Source organism: Staurois parvus, unplaced genomic scaffold (assembly GCF_062004578.1).
Source record: "Staurois parvus isolate SC_StPar_1 unplaced genomic scaffold, SC_StPar_1.0 ptg000349l, whole genome shotgun sequence".
NCBI lineage: Eukaryota > Metazoa > Chordata > Amphibia > Anura > Ranidae > Staurois > Staurois parvus.
The window spans coordinates 2717077-2732150 of NW_028318145.1; the positions used below are offsets into that span (position 1 = coordinate 2717077).

Here is a 15074-nt window from a genome sequence, read left to right on the forward strand (position 1 = left end):
GTACCTGCGGTTTTCCATAGACTTTCTTTTATGTTCCGCATTTTTGGCACGTTTTCTGAAAGTCCTGCATGCTGCATCCTTAGTGCACTTTCAGAAAATGAATGAATGAACATAACAGAAAAAAGGGAAATCGTGGGTAACCCACACAAAAACTGCAGGTACACTGCGCTGCAGCCAAACCGTAAAGTGAGATAGCACCCCATTATGCTAAAGCTAGACTCTGTATCTCATGAAGAACACACTTTGGGAGACAGGATCCCAGTGAGTCAATCTGTGCAAACCTGATCGGGCTAGGGGATGGGGGTGAATAGGGAAGCAGGAACACTTCTGGAACCAAGTGTGAGTCATCAGGCCCAATGCAAGAAGTGTCCTCAGACAGAGAAAGAGTTGTTGTCAAGGGTGACCAGGAGTATGGTGAGTGGGTGTTCAGGGCACTGAATGTCTTAGACACACTATAAGTGCATGTGCTGGGAGTTTGTGTGGCCTATGTGCTAGACCTGAGTCTGCGTTGTATTAGGCGGGTCCTGGTGGAAAGGTGCACAGGCGCCTTGAGTGCAGTTGGACCTTCCTGCAGATTTCTAAAAGACAAAAAGGCTGTTCTCTCTGCAAGGGAAAGATTGTGAAACATCGCTTTGTAGAAAAAAACAAAAAACAGCATTTTTACTTGCACACAATTGGATAATGAAAAAACAAAAAAAATCTTCTGCAAAGTGAAACTGAAGGTGCACTGAGGGCAGAGTGTCCATGTGGATACTCAATCTTCAGTGCAGCTGTGCTTCCTCCTCACCACTGCACCCGTCAGACAGGGCAGCAGCGGGGAGTTTTCTACCTGGGGGCAGAGCCTGATGGAGATTCACAGACACTAGTTCCCCATCAGGTTAGCTCCCCTTGCAACTGAGAGCAATTTCTGGAAGGTAAAACAGTTTACAATTACTGTGTATATTTTAAGTGTGCATTTAGCTTTTTGCCCACTTTTAAAGGCACTGTTCTATATACTCTTAAGCTTGACTCAGCTCCCTGAAAAAAACAGAAATGAAGGGAAAGCCAGGCTATACAGCAATACAAAACTGACATAGGTTCTAACCCTTCTCCTCGTTATCCAAAACAAGGATAAACGTTTTGTCTAAATTTAGAGAGTCTATAGATTTCATTTAAAACTGAAACATATTTTCTGATCGGTTACCAAGTTACTGCCCTTTGCACATTGGTTTATTACCTATTACAAAAAATTACATAGGAAGAATGAGTATGGTTGAAACATTTGGACTGTCACTTTTTTGCTCCTTAATTCATAAAAACATAAACTAGAATAAATCACAGTCATCTGTGTCACACTAGACAGGTTACTTCTGCAAAGAGTTGTCTGCAGATCCATCAACAAGTAGTATCTGAAAACATGTCATCACCAGGGCCAGCGCCAGTGTAAGGCTGCTTAGGCATCTGTCTTTGGGTGCCAGAATAGGGGGGTGGAAAAATCCAAATTTCCATTCACTTGCTGAGTATTCAAATTTTTAACCCCTTCCTGCCATCCGTACACATACTGTATATGTGGCCTCACAAAAGTGGGTCTACTTCCATATATGTGTGTTGCACTACCCCCGCAAGAGCTGCTAATTGTATTGGGTCCTCTGTTCTTACCTTGACCTCTACAAAGACCTTTGCACCTCTGACACCTTGGGTATGCACGTCAATAGAAAAAGACTGATAGCTCCTGATTAGTACCTTAGGGTCACCCTGAAATGAGACTGGAGACCTTGTAGTGGAATGGCAAAACATTTTGAGAATACGAATACTCAAAAAGAAAAAGATATTGCAATGTGGAACACTTTTTGACATAAACAGTTTCAAATATCAAACAATATAGTAGGAGTGCCACCTTAAGTTCTGGTAAGGTCAGTGTAAACCGTAGCTTTCCTCACTGAACTAAGGTGACGGTATAATTGGTATCTAGAAAATAATGTCTAAGTTGCCTAGAGTCACTTTTAGTGAGAAGGCTAGGCCTAGGCTCTAATTCATTGACTATAAAGTCTTCTGCCGGCTGTTGGAGCTCTTGAAGACATTGGTGCACTAGAGGGAAAAGTTCTTTTCTTGGCAAAAATAGATTGAATAATTTCTTGGGTGTGTGTGTGTGCGTGCGTGCGTGCCTGCCTGCCCATTCTATTTTCCTGCACTTCTATCTGTTCCTGAGCCGGGAAGGGGGGGGCTGCCCGCCTGGAGCGGAAACTGTCACTTACACAGCGTCCAGGCTGTCAATATCATATGTGTCCGGGACCCCAGGACCCATATATTGCCCTTCCTGAGCTGGAAAAGGGTGTGGGGGGGGGCAGCAGAATGTCTGTTGGGCACTGCAGGGTGGCTGTAGGGCTCTCTTGCTGTGTGGGCAAATCAGTCTCTCACTCTTTCTCTCTGTCGGCACAAACGCAAAGCACTCTCTCTCTCTGTGGAATAGCGGTGAATCCTTACTTTCTGTAGCGGCTATTGGAACAGAAATTAAGGGGAAATTTATACAGTTGGAAAAACTTATGCTTTATAATAACCCACCCTCACTATATCAAAAATAACAGAAGACATATGTTTTTTACCTTAATATCTACCTTAAATCACATTACTAATTGCATGTTGTACTTGTTTGCAGTTTAAATACTGAAATTTGCACTTAAGGCCCCTTTTATACGGGCAGACCTATTGGGTCCACCTGTCAATCTTCTAGACGTACCCGATCAGACCCTCTATTGCCCACTATGGAGCAGCGGATGTCAACAGACATGTGTCCATTGACACCTGCCAACATTTGATCTGATCCTTTCCGCTAAAAACAGATGTTCCCCATCCATCTGGTGGATCAGATGGCAGCCAAATGGAAACGGGCATGTGGTCCGTTTCCATCTGACCTCCCCACAGAGAACAGCGGCTGTGTCTGTGTCTGCTCTGCATAAGCATATTTTGTAACTTCGGAAAGGCCAGTAAAAACGTGGCTGTGCAAGTAAATTTTGGGTGTTGTATCAGTAAATTTCAATCTGGTAGGTTGGCAACACCATCAGGTTTACAGTTCTGAGCAACAGGTTCCGAACAGCTGAACGGCAGAACGTAAATGGAAAATAGGTGGTGCCTTTAAGAAGGATAGTGTAATGTGTGGCTTTCAATAGATTTCACTACAGAGTTAGTCAATAGTCACAAAGTGTTATGATATCTGCAGTAATCAAACAGCAGTAGCTCTGCGATGCAGCTGCAACTTTTAGCTAGGCTCAGCGATATCAGCAGGTCTGGATCTCTGGAGGCTCCGGGTACTAGGCCTTAGGATGATCCCCAGCTCCAGTAGACAGCAGCATGGACAGAGACTGGACTTGACAGACTGCAGCAGCTTTCTCAGTTCTCCGGAACTGACAGACACCATCTCTCATGTAATGCACAATCCTTTACTGTATCGTCCTCTCTATCTCTCCCTCTGACAGGAACTTACCTTCACCAGTCTCTTTCCAAGACTGTCCTGTGTTCTTTCCAGGCTTTTTAATTTATATGACCCCCCCCCACCTTGACCCAAAGCACTTTGGATGTTGTAGTTTCTTGGGTATTGTTAGTAATGGAGTTCCTTCTGGCTGGGACCACAACTCCCAAAATGCAATTCTCTTGGGTTTCTTGGGTATTGTTAGTAATGGAGTTCCTTCTGGCTGGGACCACAACTCCCAAAATGCAATGCTCTTGACTGATGATGAATCAGAGTCCACAAAGCTTCATCTTGTGGCAGAAAAACTCCTTGTGTGCAGGAAACTCCTTGCAAGAAGGGTTAGCTATGATCAGGGGCGGACTGACCATTTGGAAACTCAGGCACTGCCCGAGGGCCCAAGGTCAGTAGGGGGCCCCATGAGATGCCCCTGGTACATTTTTCATAGGCTTTTTTGAGTTTGGCCAAGGACACAGGGGCCCCATGATCCCCTATTGCCCGGGGGACCCATGAGTTGTCAGTCCACCCCTGGCTATGATAATGCATAACAAATCCTGCACCTTTCAATTACAATGAGCCTTGTTATATGCGTACCACTGCAGTTGGCCCATGTGTCTTTTTTATCCTTAGTCCTCTGAATGGACAGAAAGATACATTGGGGTTGATTTACTATAACTAGAGAGTGCAAAATCCGGTGCAGCTGGGCATGGTAGCCAATCAGTTTCTAATGCAGGCCACACACGGGTCGAATTCCAAACAAATTTTCTTTTGAAAATTCTAACTAAGAATTTTTGCTCGAACTTCGTACCATTAGTGGGCCACAGCATCAGCTGATTTTTGTGCGCCCTTTGAATTTGACTCACCGGGTATGTTGGAAATTATTTGAAAAAAGAACAATTTTTAAACAATGATGGGAGAATCGTGTGAGAAATCTAATCAAAAAAGAAATAAGCATGAGCTGTGACCTGGAAAGAAAAGAAGATTCTCAGCCACAAAATTTATTTTCTTTAGCAACATGAGATGAAATTGAAGGCTTGGTTGGTTGAATTTCGAAAGCAATGGTGGCACCATTGGCTTACAAAACACACAAAGTTTCCAATTTTCTGAAGAAAATGTATTCAGAATTCAACCCATGTACAGTATGGCCTGCATAACTTCAGCTTATCCAGCTTTGACAAAAAAAATAAAACTGAAAGCTAATAATTTTCTATGCAGAGCTGCACCAGTTTTTGCACTCTCCTGTTTTACTGAATCAATCCCTCTATAAAGAAAAATGTAAACAAACGAGTGTTAAAGATATAATAATAGAAATCTAAAAAAGAAAGAAAGAAATAGCTAGATCAAGGCTTCATCTAGGACTCTATCAGATTTACTCTTACTACTTGACCTCTCTGTGGCTTTTGATACTGTTGACCATCCCCTCCTCCTCAAAAAACTCCACTCTCTTGGTCACCAAGACTCTGCTCTCTCCTGGTTCTCCTCCTACCTATTGCAGTGCTCCTTCAGCATTACCTATAGCTCTGTCTCCTCCTTTCTACTCCCTCTTTCTGTAGGGGTCCCTCAAGGTGCTATCCTTGGACCCCTTCTCTTCTCCATCTACACTTCCTCCCTTGATCACTTGATAAACTCTCATGGCTTTAAGTACCATCTCTATGCTAATGACACACAAATCTATCTTTCTACTCCTCACCTCATCCCTTTAGTCTCCTCTCGCATTACTAACCTACTAAGTGACATATCGGCATGGATGTCACTCCACTTCCTCAAACTCAATCTTTCCAAAACTGAGCTCATATTATTTCCTCCAGCCCGTGCCCCCTCCCCTGATTTCTCCATCAAGATCAATAATACAACCATCAGTCCCTCCCCTCATGCCAGGGTACTAGGTGTAATCCTAGACTCTCATTTTTCCTTTTAGCCTCAAATCCAATCACTGTCCAAATTTTGTAGACTTCACCTCTGCAACATCTCCAAGATACGCCCATTCTTAACCTCTGAAACTACTAAGCAACTTATTCACTCCCTTGTTATCTCTCGCCTTGACTATTGTAACTCCCTCCTCATTGGCCTACCTCTTCGCAGGCTATCCCCTCTTCAGTCTATCATGAATGCTGCTGCCAGACCCATCCACCTTACTAACCATTTTGTATCTGCCACCCCTCTCTGCCAATCCCTCCGCTGGCTTCCCATTGCCCAACGGATAAAATTCAAAACATTAACAATAACATATAAAGCCATTTATAACTCTGCCCCAAATTACATCACCAATCTTGTCTCTAAATATCACCCAAACCATACTTTCTGCTCCTCGCACGACCTCCTGCTCTCTAGCTCCCTTGTCTCCTCCTCCCATGCTCATCTCCAGGACTTCTCCAGAGCTTCCCCCATCCTCTGGAATGCTCTACCCCAATTTATCAGACTATGGCCTACTCTGCTCACTTTTAGGCGATCTCTGAAAACCTATCTCTTCAGGGAAACCTATCCTGCCTTCAGCTAATAATGAAATCTTCTATTCCTCCTACCAGTCCATCCCCCACAGTTATTACCTTTTGTGCTACTAGCCCCTCCCTCTTAGATTGTAAGCTCCAAGGAACAGGGCCCTCCTATCCCTCTTGTATTGAACTGTATATGTTATATTGTAAAGCGCTGAGCAAACTGTCGGAGCTATATAACTCTTGTATAATAATAATAATAAAGTTAGTATTAGGGTCAAAGGTCAAGGTAAGGTTCAAAAGTCAGGGTCAGTATATTTTGGGTAGGATTTTTTTTTTCTTAAAAGCACTTTTTAAATTAGTATCGGTGTCAGTCAGTGTCAGTGTGTTTTAGGATTTTAAAAAAGCAAATATTTCTATGTGCACTATTTCTGAGCCCTACTATGGGTGCTAACAACAAATAACATACACATATGTGGCATTGTGTGATCGTCAGGAGCAGGACAATATATTTTGGGTTGTTCTTTGGTAAGTTTTGGTAATAGCAGGAAATATACAGCTACATTAAAAAAATTTTTTTTTTTTTATTCTTGGTCCAGTTTCCTTTGATAATAAAAAGAGCTTAGGAGATATCCGTTACCATTTACCACCATAAGAAAGCCCAATTTGTAGTGGAAAAAAATAAGGTATAATCTACCTCGATACACAAAGTAGTTGCAATCATAAGTACAGTTTTACTAACACATGTCAAAGTTGCAAAATTGTGTTCAGGCATTAAGATCTGTTTTTACCCTCACTCGCAAAGGGGTGAACCACCTGCCGACCATTCACAGTAAATATACTGCGAGAGGGCTGCAGGTGCAGGCATGATCATGTACCTCTACATTGGCAGCTTTGTCCGGATTTGGTGGCATTCATGCACGTGCCCCCTGCCCCCTCCAGAACTGTGCTGTGTTTGGACACAGCATGAGTTTGGCAGCTGAGTTCAGTCAATGATTTGGGCTGAGGTCAGCTGATAAGCTATGTCCAATCACACACAGAGTTCTGTGTTTATAATAACTCCTTGTACAGGGAATAGCAATCTGTCTGTTTCTTCTCCCTGCAAAGCAGGGGGGAGAAACAGCCAGATAGTAAAGTAAAAGCAGCACACATTACACATTGTGGCACACATTTAACCCCTTGATTGCCCCTAGGTCTTAACCCCTTCCCAGCCAGTGTCATTAGTACAGTGTCAGTATACAGTATTATGGCTGTATTAGTGTCACTAGCGATACCAGTGTCAGTTAGTGACTCTCCCAGATAGTGTATGTTAGTGCCAGATTGTCCATCTCCCTATCATAGTCCCATTATAAGTCACTGATCACCACCATTACCAGTATAGCGTCGATAGCTGCGTAAATTTCAGTATACTGGTATACTGTATATCATAGTTTATAGACTCTATAACTATTGCGCAAACCAATTAAGATACACTTACTGAGATTTTGTTTTTTACCAAAGACATATAGCAAAATACATTTAAGGCATCAATTTATGAAAAAATTTGATATTTTTTATTTTTTTATTGGATATGTTTTATAACAGAAATTAGAAAATATCTTTTTTTTTTTCATTTTTGGTCTTTTTTTGTATATATAATAAAAAATGTAAAAATCCAATGGTGATCAAATACCACCACAGAGCGTACAGTGTTGCATGACCATGCAATTGCCAGTTAAAGTAGCACAACCCCGTTCCCGGGCTGTGGTTTCCATTCAACTGACTTTTGTTTGAAGCCAATTTTAATACATTTATGTAATTGCAATTTTGTATTTGATTGGAAATAAAGTTAATACTATGCTATGAAGGTTCCCTCTTCCCTTCTGATCCTTTTTATTGCCTGATGTGGTTTATCACCCTGTTTCCATTGCCATTACTGTATATGCCATATAACCTGGAAATCCATAAAAGAGGATTCCTCCTGTCTTGAATTGTATTGTGGCTGTACTGTCTGCTCTCATGTTGTAAAGTGCTGTGCAAACTGTTGGCGCAATATAAAGCCTGTAAAATAATATATCATTAAAGAGGAACTAAACCCATTGATTTAATAGTTTAAAAAATAACAGTTGCATGCTGGGAATGCTAACGGTCACATTTGCTTATTCTCTTAACCAAGCTGTCAAACCATCAAATAAATGATGTTACAACTGAAAAGGATAGGAGGGTTTAGTTCTGCTTTAAGTATGCAAGTGTGAATGAGGCCTAAATACACTCTCAAATCCATGTCCGTGGTAAGATTTATAAATGGAAAATCTTTTTTTAATGCCAGATAGACAGATGGATGGATATTTTTAAGTACTATATAGGTTGTGCTCATTTAAAACCTTACCCATTTTAATTCCAGGCATCTCACTCGTGACATTGGTTGTTCCTGTTGCTATTGGAATGTTCGTTAACTATAAGTGGCCAGAAGCAGCAAAGAAAATTCTAAAGGCATGTAAGAAAGACTGGAAAGTAAAATTAGCAATGATGCATATAAAAGTCTATAGCACTGATTTAGAAAGAGCCCTGCATTTTAAAATAGAATAGGATAAAAGCAAATGTGTTTTAGTAACCAATTTAAAAAAAATCACTAGTAATTTCTGTGTTCCCAAAAACAGTCAGGGGGATTCATAAAAAGTGTCTAAGACACCAGAATTTTGATGTGACTCCACTTGATAAATGAGCAGGAGACAAATTCATGTACAGTACCTGTTGTAGAGAAGTTTTGACCTGGGGGGATGAAGTTTGATGGGGATTCACAAACATTAGTTTGCCATCAAATCAGTTCCCCTTGTTATTGACACCACTCTATTGGCTATAGAATATATCCACTGCCTCCTGTCAACTACAAGGCAAGAGCAGACATGATAGGGACATAGTGTCTTTGTTTCCCCATCAGGATCCACCCACTGCAGCATCACAGGTTGCTAGGAGGCTGTGAAGCAGACAGCATCCTTAGCAACCAGTGATAGGAAGAGGGCAGTGGCCGCAAATATGCAATTCTGCTAAACTGTGCGCTGGGACAGGCACTCTGCCTGTCTCTGTACTCCAAGTTACAGTTGGTCTTAATTACCTCCAGTTTTGCTATCTACGAACTGCAGGTTTTTTTTAAATTTGGTGCATTAATAGAGCCAGTTTGTAAACTGGCTCTATTAAGAACTACATGAATCTGCCGCACATGTCGACTAAGTTACCAAAACGGATGGTAGGAATTTTTTAATCTGGCGCAGGCCATTTTAAAGGGCCATAGCACCAGAAAACTGCCAGTAGTGCTTTACTGAATTCCTTCATATGACTTTTCACATTGTCATATGAAAGACAGCTTAAAGTGTAGGCAGAAAATGGCATATATGGATTTTGCCTTGTTCTTTTGTAATAAACAGTAAATGTAATATAATAATAAACAATGTTTTCTACAAATAAAGAATACAAGTTTAGATTTAATTCTGAATATTTTAAACCCACAACATTAAAAATCAGCTTTGGGCTGCAACATTGTTTTTAAACTTTGTTTACAGTTTTATAAAACCAGCGATTATTATAGCTGACCTCACAAAAATAGGAACAAATTCAGTTAAACATATTCAGAGTTAGTCTGGCTGAAAAAAGACTAAAGTCCATCCAGTTCAACCATAAAAAAAAAGTTATACTCCTACACCCACAGTTGATCCAGAAGAAGGCAAAAAAACAGCAAAGCATGATCCAGTTTGCTCCTGCTGGGAAAACAATTCCTTCCTGATCCCCCAAGAGGCAATCGGATATTCCCTAGATCAACTTTACCTGTACATGTTAGTATCCAGTTATATTCTGTGTATCTAAGAAACAATCCAGGCCTTTTTTGAAGCAATCCACTGAGGTGGCCAGAACCAACTCTTGAGGGAGTCTATTCCACATTTTCACAGCTCTCACTGTGAAGAAACCTTTCCATGTTTGGTGATTAAATTTATTTTCCTCTAGATTTAATGTATGCCCCCTTGTCCTCTGTGATGACCTCAGGGTGAATACCTCTACACTGAGTTCATTATATGAACCACTGATGTACTTATACATGTTGATCATATCCCCCCCTTAATCTCCTCTTCTCAAGAGAGAATACATTTGGTTCCTCTAAGCTTTCCTCATAGCTGAGCTCCTCCATGCCTCTTATCAGTTTGCTTGCCCTTTTCTGTACTTTCTCCAGTTACCCAATGTTCTTTTTGTGAATTGGTGCCCAAAACTGAACTGCTATTCCTTAGCCACAGAGGGTATAAACCTACAATACGTGTACCAAATGCCTATGCAAACCCAGACAGCACCTTCTTAACCTCTACCCGCCTGGCCTATGGCCGAATGGCAGCCGGCAAAAACACTCACCTTTCCGGGTGGACGCCATATGGCAACAGTATGGCTTCATTCATGCCATCCATTGTATACTAGTGTCTAGCTGTGAATGGTCACAGCGATCACATGCACAAGCTGGGCCAATCACAGCCCAGCTGTGTCATGTGATTAGCCGTGGCCAAATCACAGCTAAGCACAAAAAAAAAAACCCTGAATAAATCGATGTCATTTAGGTACATGCTTGCTTATAGCAAAGTAATTCTTTGCTATAAGCAAATTGTGTAAAAAAAAAAAAAGAATATACTGATCACTTCCCCAAAGTAGTACAATGTTACTATGGTAACATTATACTACTTTGGTCATAGTGAAATATGAAAAAAAAATTTTAAAAAATGTATAATTTTTTTTTGCATACTGTCACCAGTCAGTGTCCCTGATCACCGCCATGCCAGTTATATGATGACGCTGTACTGCACTGGTGACAATATGTAAAAAGAAATAGTGAAAATAATTTTTTTAATTTTTTTACTTTCCGAAAAATTATGACAAAAAAAATATAACTTCAAAAAACTCACCATGCATCTTATGAAGTACGTCGGACTGTCTACTCTCCAAAAAGGGGTCATTTGGAGGATATCTGTACTGTTCTGACATTCTTGGACCTCAAGAAATTAGATTGGCCGTCAGTACTTCAGGATTGATCAATTTTCAGATATATCCCATAGTTTGTGAACTCTATAACTTTCCTAAAAACTAAATAATGCATCCTAATTTGGGTTATTTTCACCAAAGACATGTAGCAGAATACATCTCGGCCTAAATGTATGGAGAACAATTATTTATTTGCAAACTTTTATAACAGAAACAAAGACAATTTTCGGTCTTTTTTTGTTAATTTAGCAAAAAATAAAAACCCCAGCAGTGATTAAGTACCACCAAATTTTAGTTTGGGTACAATGTTGCATGACCGCGCAATTGTTATTCAAAGTGTGAGAGCGCTGAAACCTGAAAATTGGCCTGGGCAGGAAGGGGGAAAAAGTGCCCTGTATGGAAGAGGTTAAAGGAGCAATGACATTATCACTTTGTGTAGAGCTGTGGGAGGGGCCCACTATAGGCTGCCTGCAGAAAACTACAGGAGGGGGCGGATACAAAACCAGCTGACTTGCAGATGGAGAGAGGGCAACAGTGAGTGGTCTCTTTTACAGGAAGCTCCTGCACAAAGGCCACATTTTACACTGCATTACTGAACAGATCTTAAAGAAATACACAATTATTCAAGTCATAATACATGTCCAATACATAATACATGTTAGGAAATAATTGTTTAGCTTTTAGTATCTCTTATATTTATAAAACCGAAGAAGAATCCCAGTACAATAAAATTCAATTAAAGGCAAAACTTTTTTTAGTTTTGGATAGAGTGGTGAAGGATTAGAACACCTGTCAGGCTTTTACTGTTGTCTGTGCCCCCGCTAAGGAAATTCATCCTCTTTATTTGTCCTGTTTACTATTATAACCAAAAATAAATGTAAAAGAAAAAAACTCAAATTTTGGGTTTTTCCCAGAACAGAAACAGAGGGGGAAACTTCCAATGGAGACACTAGTTCTGGTGACCCTGGTGACCAGAAGGGATTCCCCTCACTTTGGAGGGATTTCCTCTCACTTCCTGTTTTGGGTATAGAACAAGAAGTGAAGGGAAATCTCCCCAGTGAGACACAGATGGCAAAAAAAAAAATCTGGTGGGGTTATAATTTTCCCTTACTCTATCCAAAATGAAAAAAAAGTGTTGTCTTTAGTTCTACTTTTAATGCCTCAATCTTATTCAGTCTCATGTTTTGCTGCCCAATAAGTTGGGATGCTGTGACGTAAATATGTTATTATTGTTAAAATCCCCATGATTATGATGTGTTTCAAGCACAGTGAGTCTTTAATATAAATAAGAATTGAAGTACTGATAAAATCAGCCATTTATTATTTAAAAGATTTTAAATAATAAACCTCAAACCCCTCCCGTACCCCCAGCTCCCACATCCTTTTGAGTTATTTAACTGAATTATTGGCAGGTACAAGACACCAGTCAGTGCAGCCCTGTAATCATCAATACATCATTAGATTATTTATTAACTGCATGTAAGTGCCTGAATATGACCTGGTATAAGCCATTTACAGTCCCTGTACAGCAGGGCTGGAGTGTGAGAGGAAGAAGAAGCACAAAGAGTCAATCAGTTCATGTGTTGATAAGAAGAATGCTGGTAGGAGGAGAAAGCAGAACAACGGAGAGATGAGTTCAACACGGTTGCTTCTCATTTCACTGACCAATCACAGGCTAGGGGTAGGTACAGGATGAACTGAGCTCAGGGGAGGTGAGTCAAATGATGCTTGCCATCAGATTGAGGACATCTAGTGGCAGTGCTAGTGGTGAGAAAACGCTGTGAACTGAGAGAGAATTTTGCAGCAAAAGCTAGTTTTATTTTATCTTTTGATGGGCTACTCAATTTTAACTTACACTATATTGCCAAAAGTATTGGGACGAATGCCTTTACATGCACATCAACTTTAATGGCATCCCAGTCTTAGTCTTTGGGGTTCAATATTGAGTTGGCCCATCTTTTGCTGCTATAACAGCTTCAACTCTTCTGGGAAGGCTGTCCACAAGGTTTAGGAGTGTGTCTATGGGAAGGTTTGACCATTCTTCCAGAAGCGCATTTGTGAGGTCAGGGAATGATGTCGAACAAGAAGGCCTGGCTCGCAGTCTCCACTCTAATTCATCCCAAAGATGTTTTACAGGGTTGAGGTCAGGACTCTGTGCAGGTCAGTCAAGTTCCTCCACACCAAACTCGCTCATCCATGTCTTTATAGACCTTGCTTTGTGCACTGATTGGAACAGGAAGGAGCCATCCCCAAACTGTTCCCACAAAGATGGGAGCATGAAGTTGTCCAAAATTTTTTGGTATGCTGATGCCTTAAGAGTTCCCTCCACTGGAACTGAGGGGCCAAGCCTGACCCCTGAAATACAACCCCACACCATAATCCCCCCTCCACAGAACTTTACACTTGGCACAATGCAGTCAGGCAAGTACAGTTCTCCTGGCAACCGCCAAACCTAGACACATCCATCGGATTGCAAGACAGAGAAATGTGATTCGTCACTCCAGAGAACATGTCTCCACTGCTCTAGAGTCCAGTGGTGGCGAGCTTTACACCACTGCATCCACTGCTTTGCATTGCACTTGGTGATGTAAGGCTTGTATGCAGCTGCTCAGCCATGGAAATTCATTCCATGAAGTTCACTACGCACTGTTGTTGTGCTAATCTGAAGGCCACGCAAAGTTTGGAGGTCTTTAGCTATTGACTCTGTAGACAGTTAGCAACTTCTGTGAACTGTGCACTTCAACATGCACTGACCCCGCTCTGTCATTTTACATGGCCTACCACTTCGTGGCTGAGTTGTTGTTGTTCCAAGTTGTTTCCACTTTATTATAATACCGCTAACAGTTGACCGTGGAATATTTAGTAGCAAGGAAATTTCATGGATGGACTTATTGCACAGGTGGCAACCTATCACGGTACCACGCTTGAATTCACTGAGCTCTTGAGAGCGACCCATTTTTTACAAATGTTTGTAGAAGCAGTCTGCATGCCTAGGTGCTTGATTTTATACACCTGTGGCCATGGAGGTGATTAGAACCCCTGAATCCAATGATTTGGAGGAGTGTCACAATACTTTTGGCAATATAGTGTATCTTCTTGGGGGGGGGGGGGTTGCGTCAAAACATAAAAACAAACTTCAGGTTCACTCTTCTCCAGATTGGTAAAATGTATAGAAACGAATGTACTAATATATATATATATACACATTTGCACATCTAAACTTGTACTTTCTTTTTGTTTTCAGGTGGGATCTATTGTTGGAGCTATTCTCATTGTTACTGTTGCTGTAATTGGTGGAGTACTGTACAAGGGATCTTGGGTCATCGAACCCAAGCTATGGATTATAGGAACTATATTCCCAGTCATAGGTTTCATTGTGGGTTTTATCTTAGCCATTTTAGCTAATTTGTCATGGAGCAGGTATGTGTAATTTGCATATGTATTTAGTGGTTTAAATCACATATAGACTTTTGAGATGAAGAACTGACTCAGCAGCATATTGTTCATTAGCACAAAAAAAAAAAATAACTACACAAATTTGTTTACATCAAGGAATTTACATGCTTGCTGTCTGCTCACAGCAGGTTTCAGTCAATGATTTTGGCTGAAGCCTGCTAATCGGCTGTGTCCAACCACAACACAGAGTTCATTGTATACAAGCACACATATTTTGGTGTAAGCAGAACAGCAATTTAGCTGTTTCTTCTCCCTGAAAAGCAGGAAGAAAAAACAGCCAGACCTATGAAGAAAAGCAGCACACATTACACGCAAATTGTTTTTTTTTTTAATTTTTGATTTTTTCATTACTATAATAAAAAATAAAAAACCCAGTGGCGATCAAATACCACCAAAGGAAAGCTCTGTTTGTGTGAAAGAAATTATATAAATTTAATTTTGGCACAGTGTTGCATGACCGAGCAATTCTGCTGAATAGCAAAAACTGCCCAGGTCATGAAGAGGGCAAAAGGGGTCAAGTGGTTAAACATGTCTCAGATAAGTGACTGCTACTAAGAGCCAAAGAATGGATTATTCTGTGTTTCCACAACACTGCAAAAATGACAACTCGCATCAGCCGTGTTCAGGTGCCATTCATTTTCAATGACACCTAAAACGCAGTGCGGTTCTGCCGCAATTGTCGCACAATAAATCTCACTGTATTAATGGCAAACCCTATCGCATGAAGCTTGTTACCCCAAAAGAAGCTCCTG

At 40.9% G+C, this 15074-nt stretch overlaps 1 protein-coding gene across 1 annotated transcript in view; it reads left to right on the plus strand.

The window, feature by feature from the left end:
* The window catches only part of LOC149456742 (ileal sodium/bile acid cotransporter-like), a 54164-nt gene that overhangs the window by 16124 nt on the left and 22966 nt on the right, over positions 1–15074 (plus strand). The window contains exons 3-4 of the mRNA XM_089684517.1: positions 8258–8346; positions 14111–14286. Of these exons, the coding sequence (XP_089540643.1) occupies positions 8258–8346; positions 14111–14286 (265 nt within the window). The remainder of the gene's footprint in view (positions 1–8257; positions 8347–14110; positions 14287–15074) is intronic.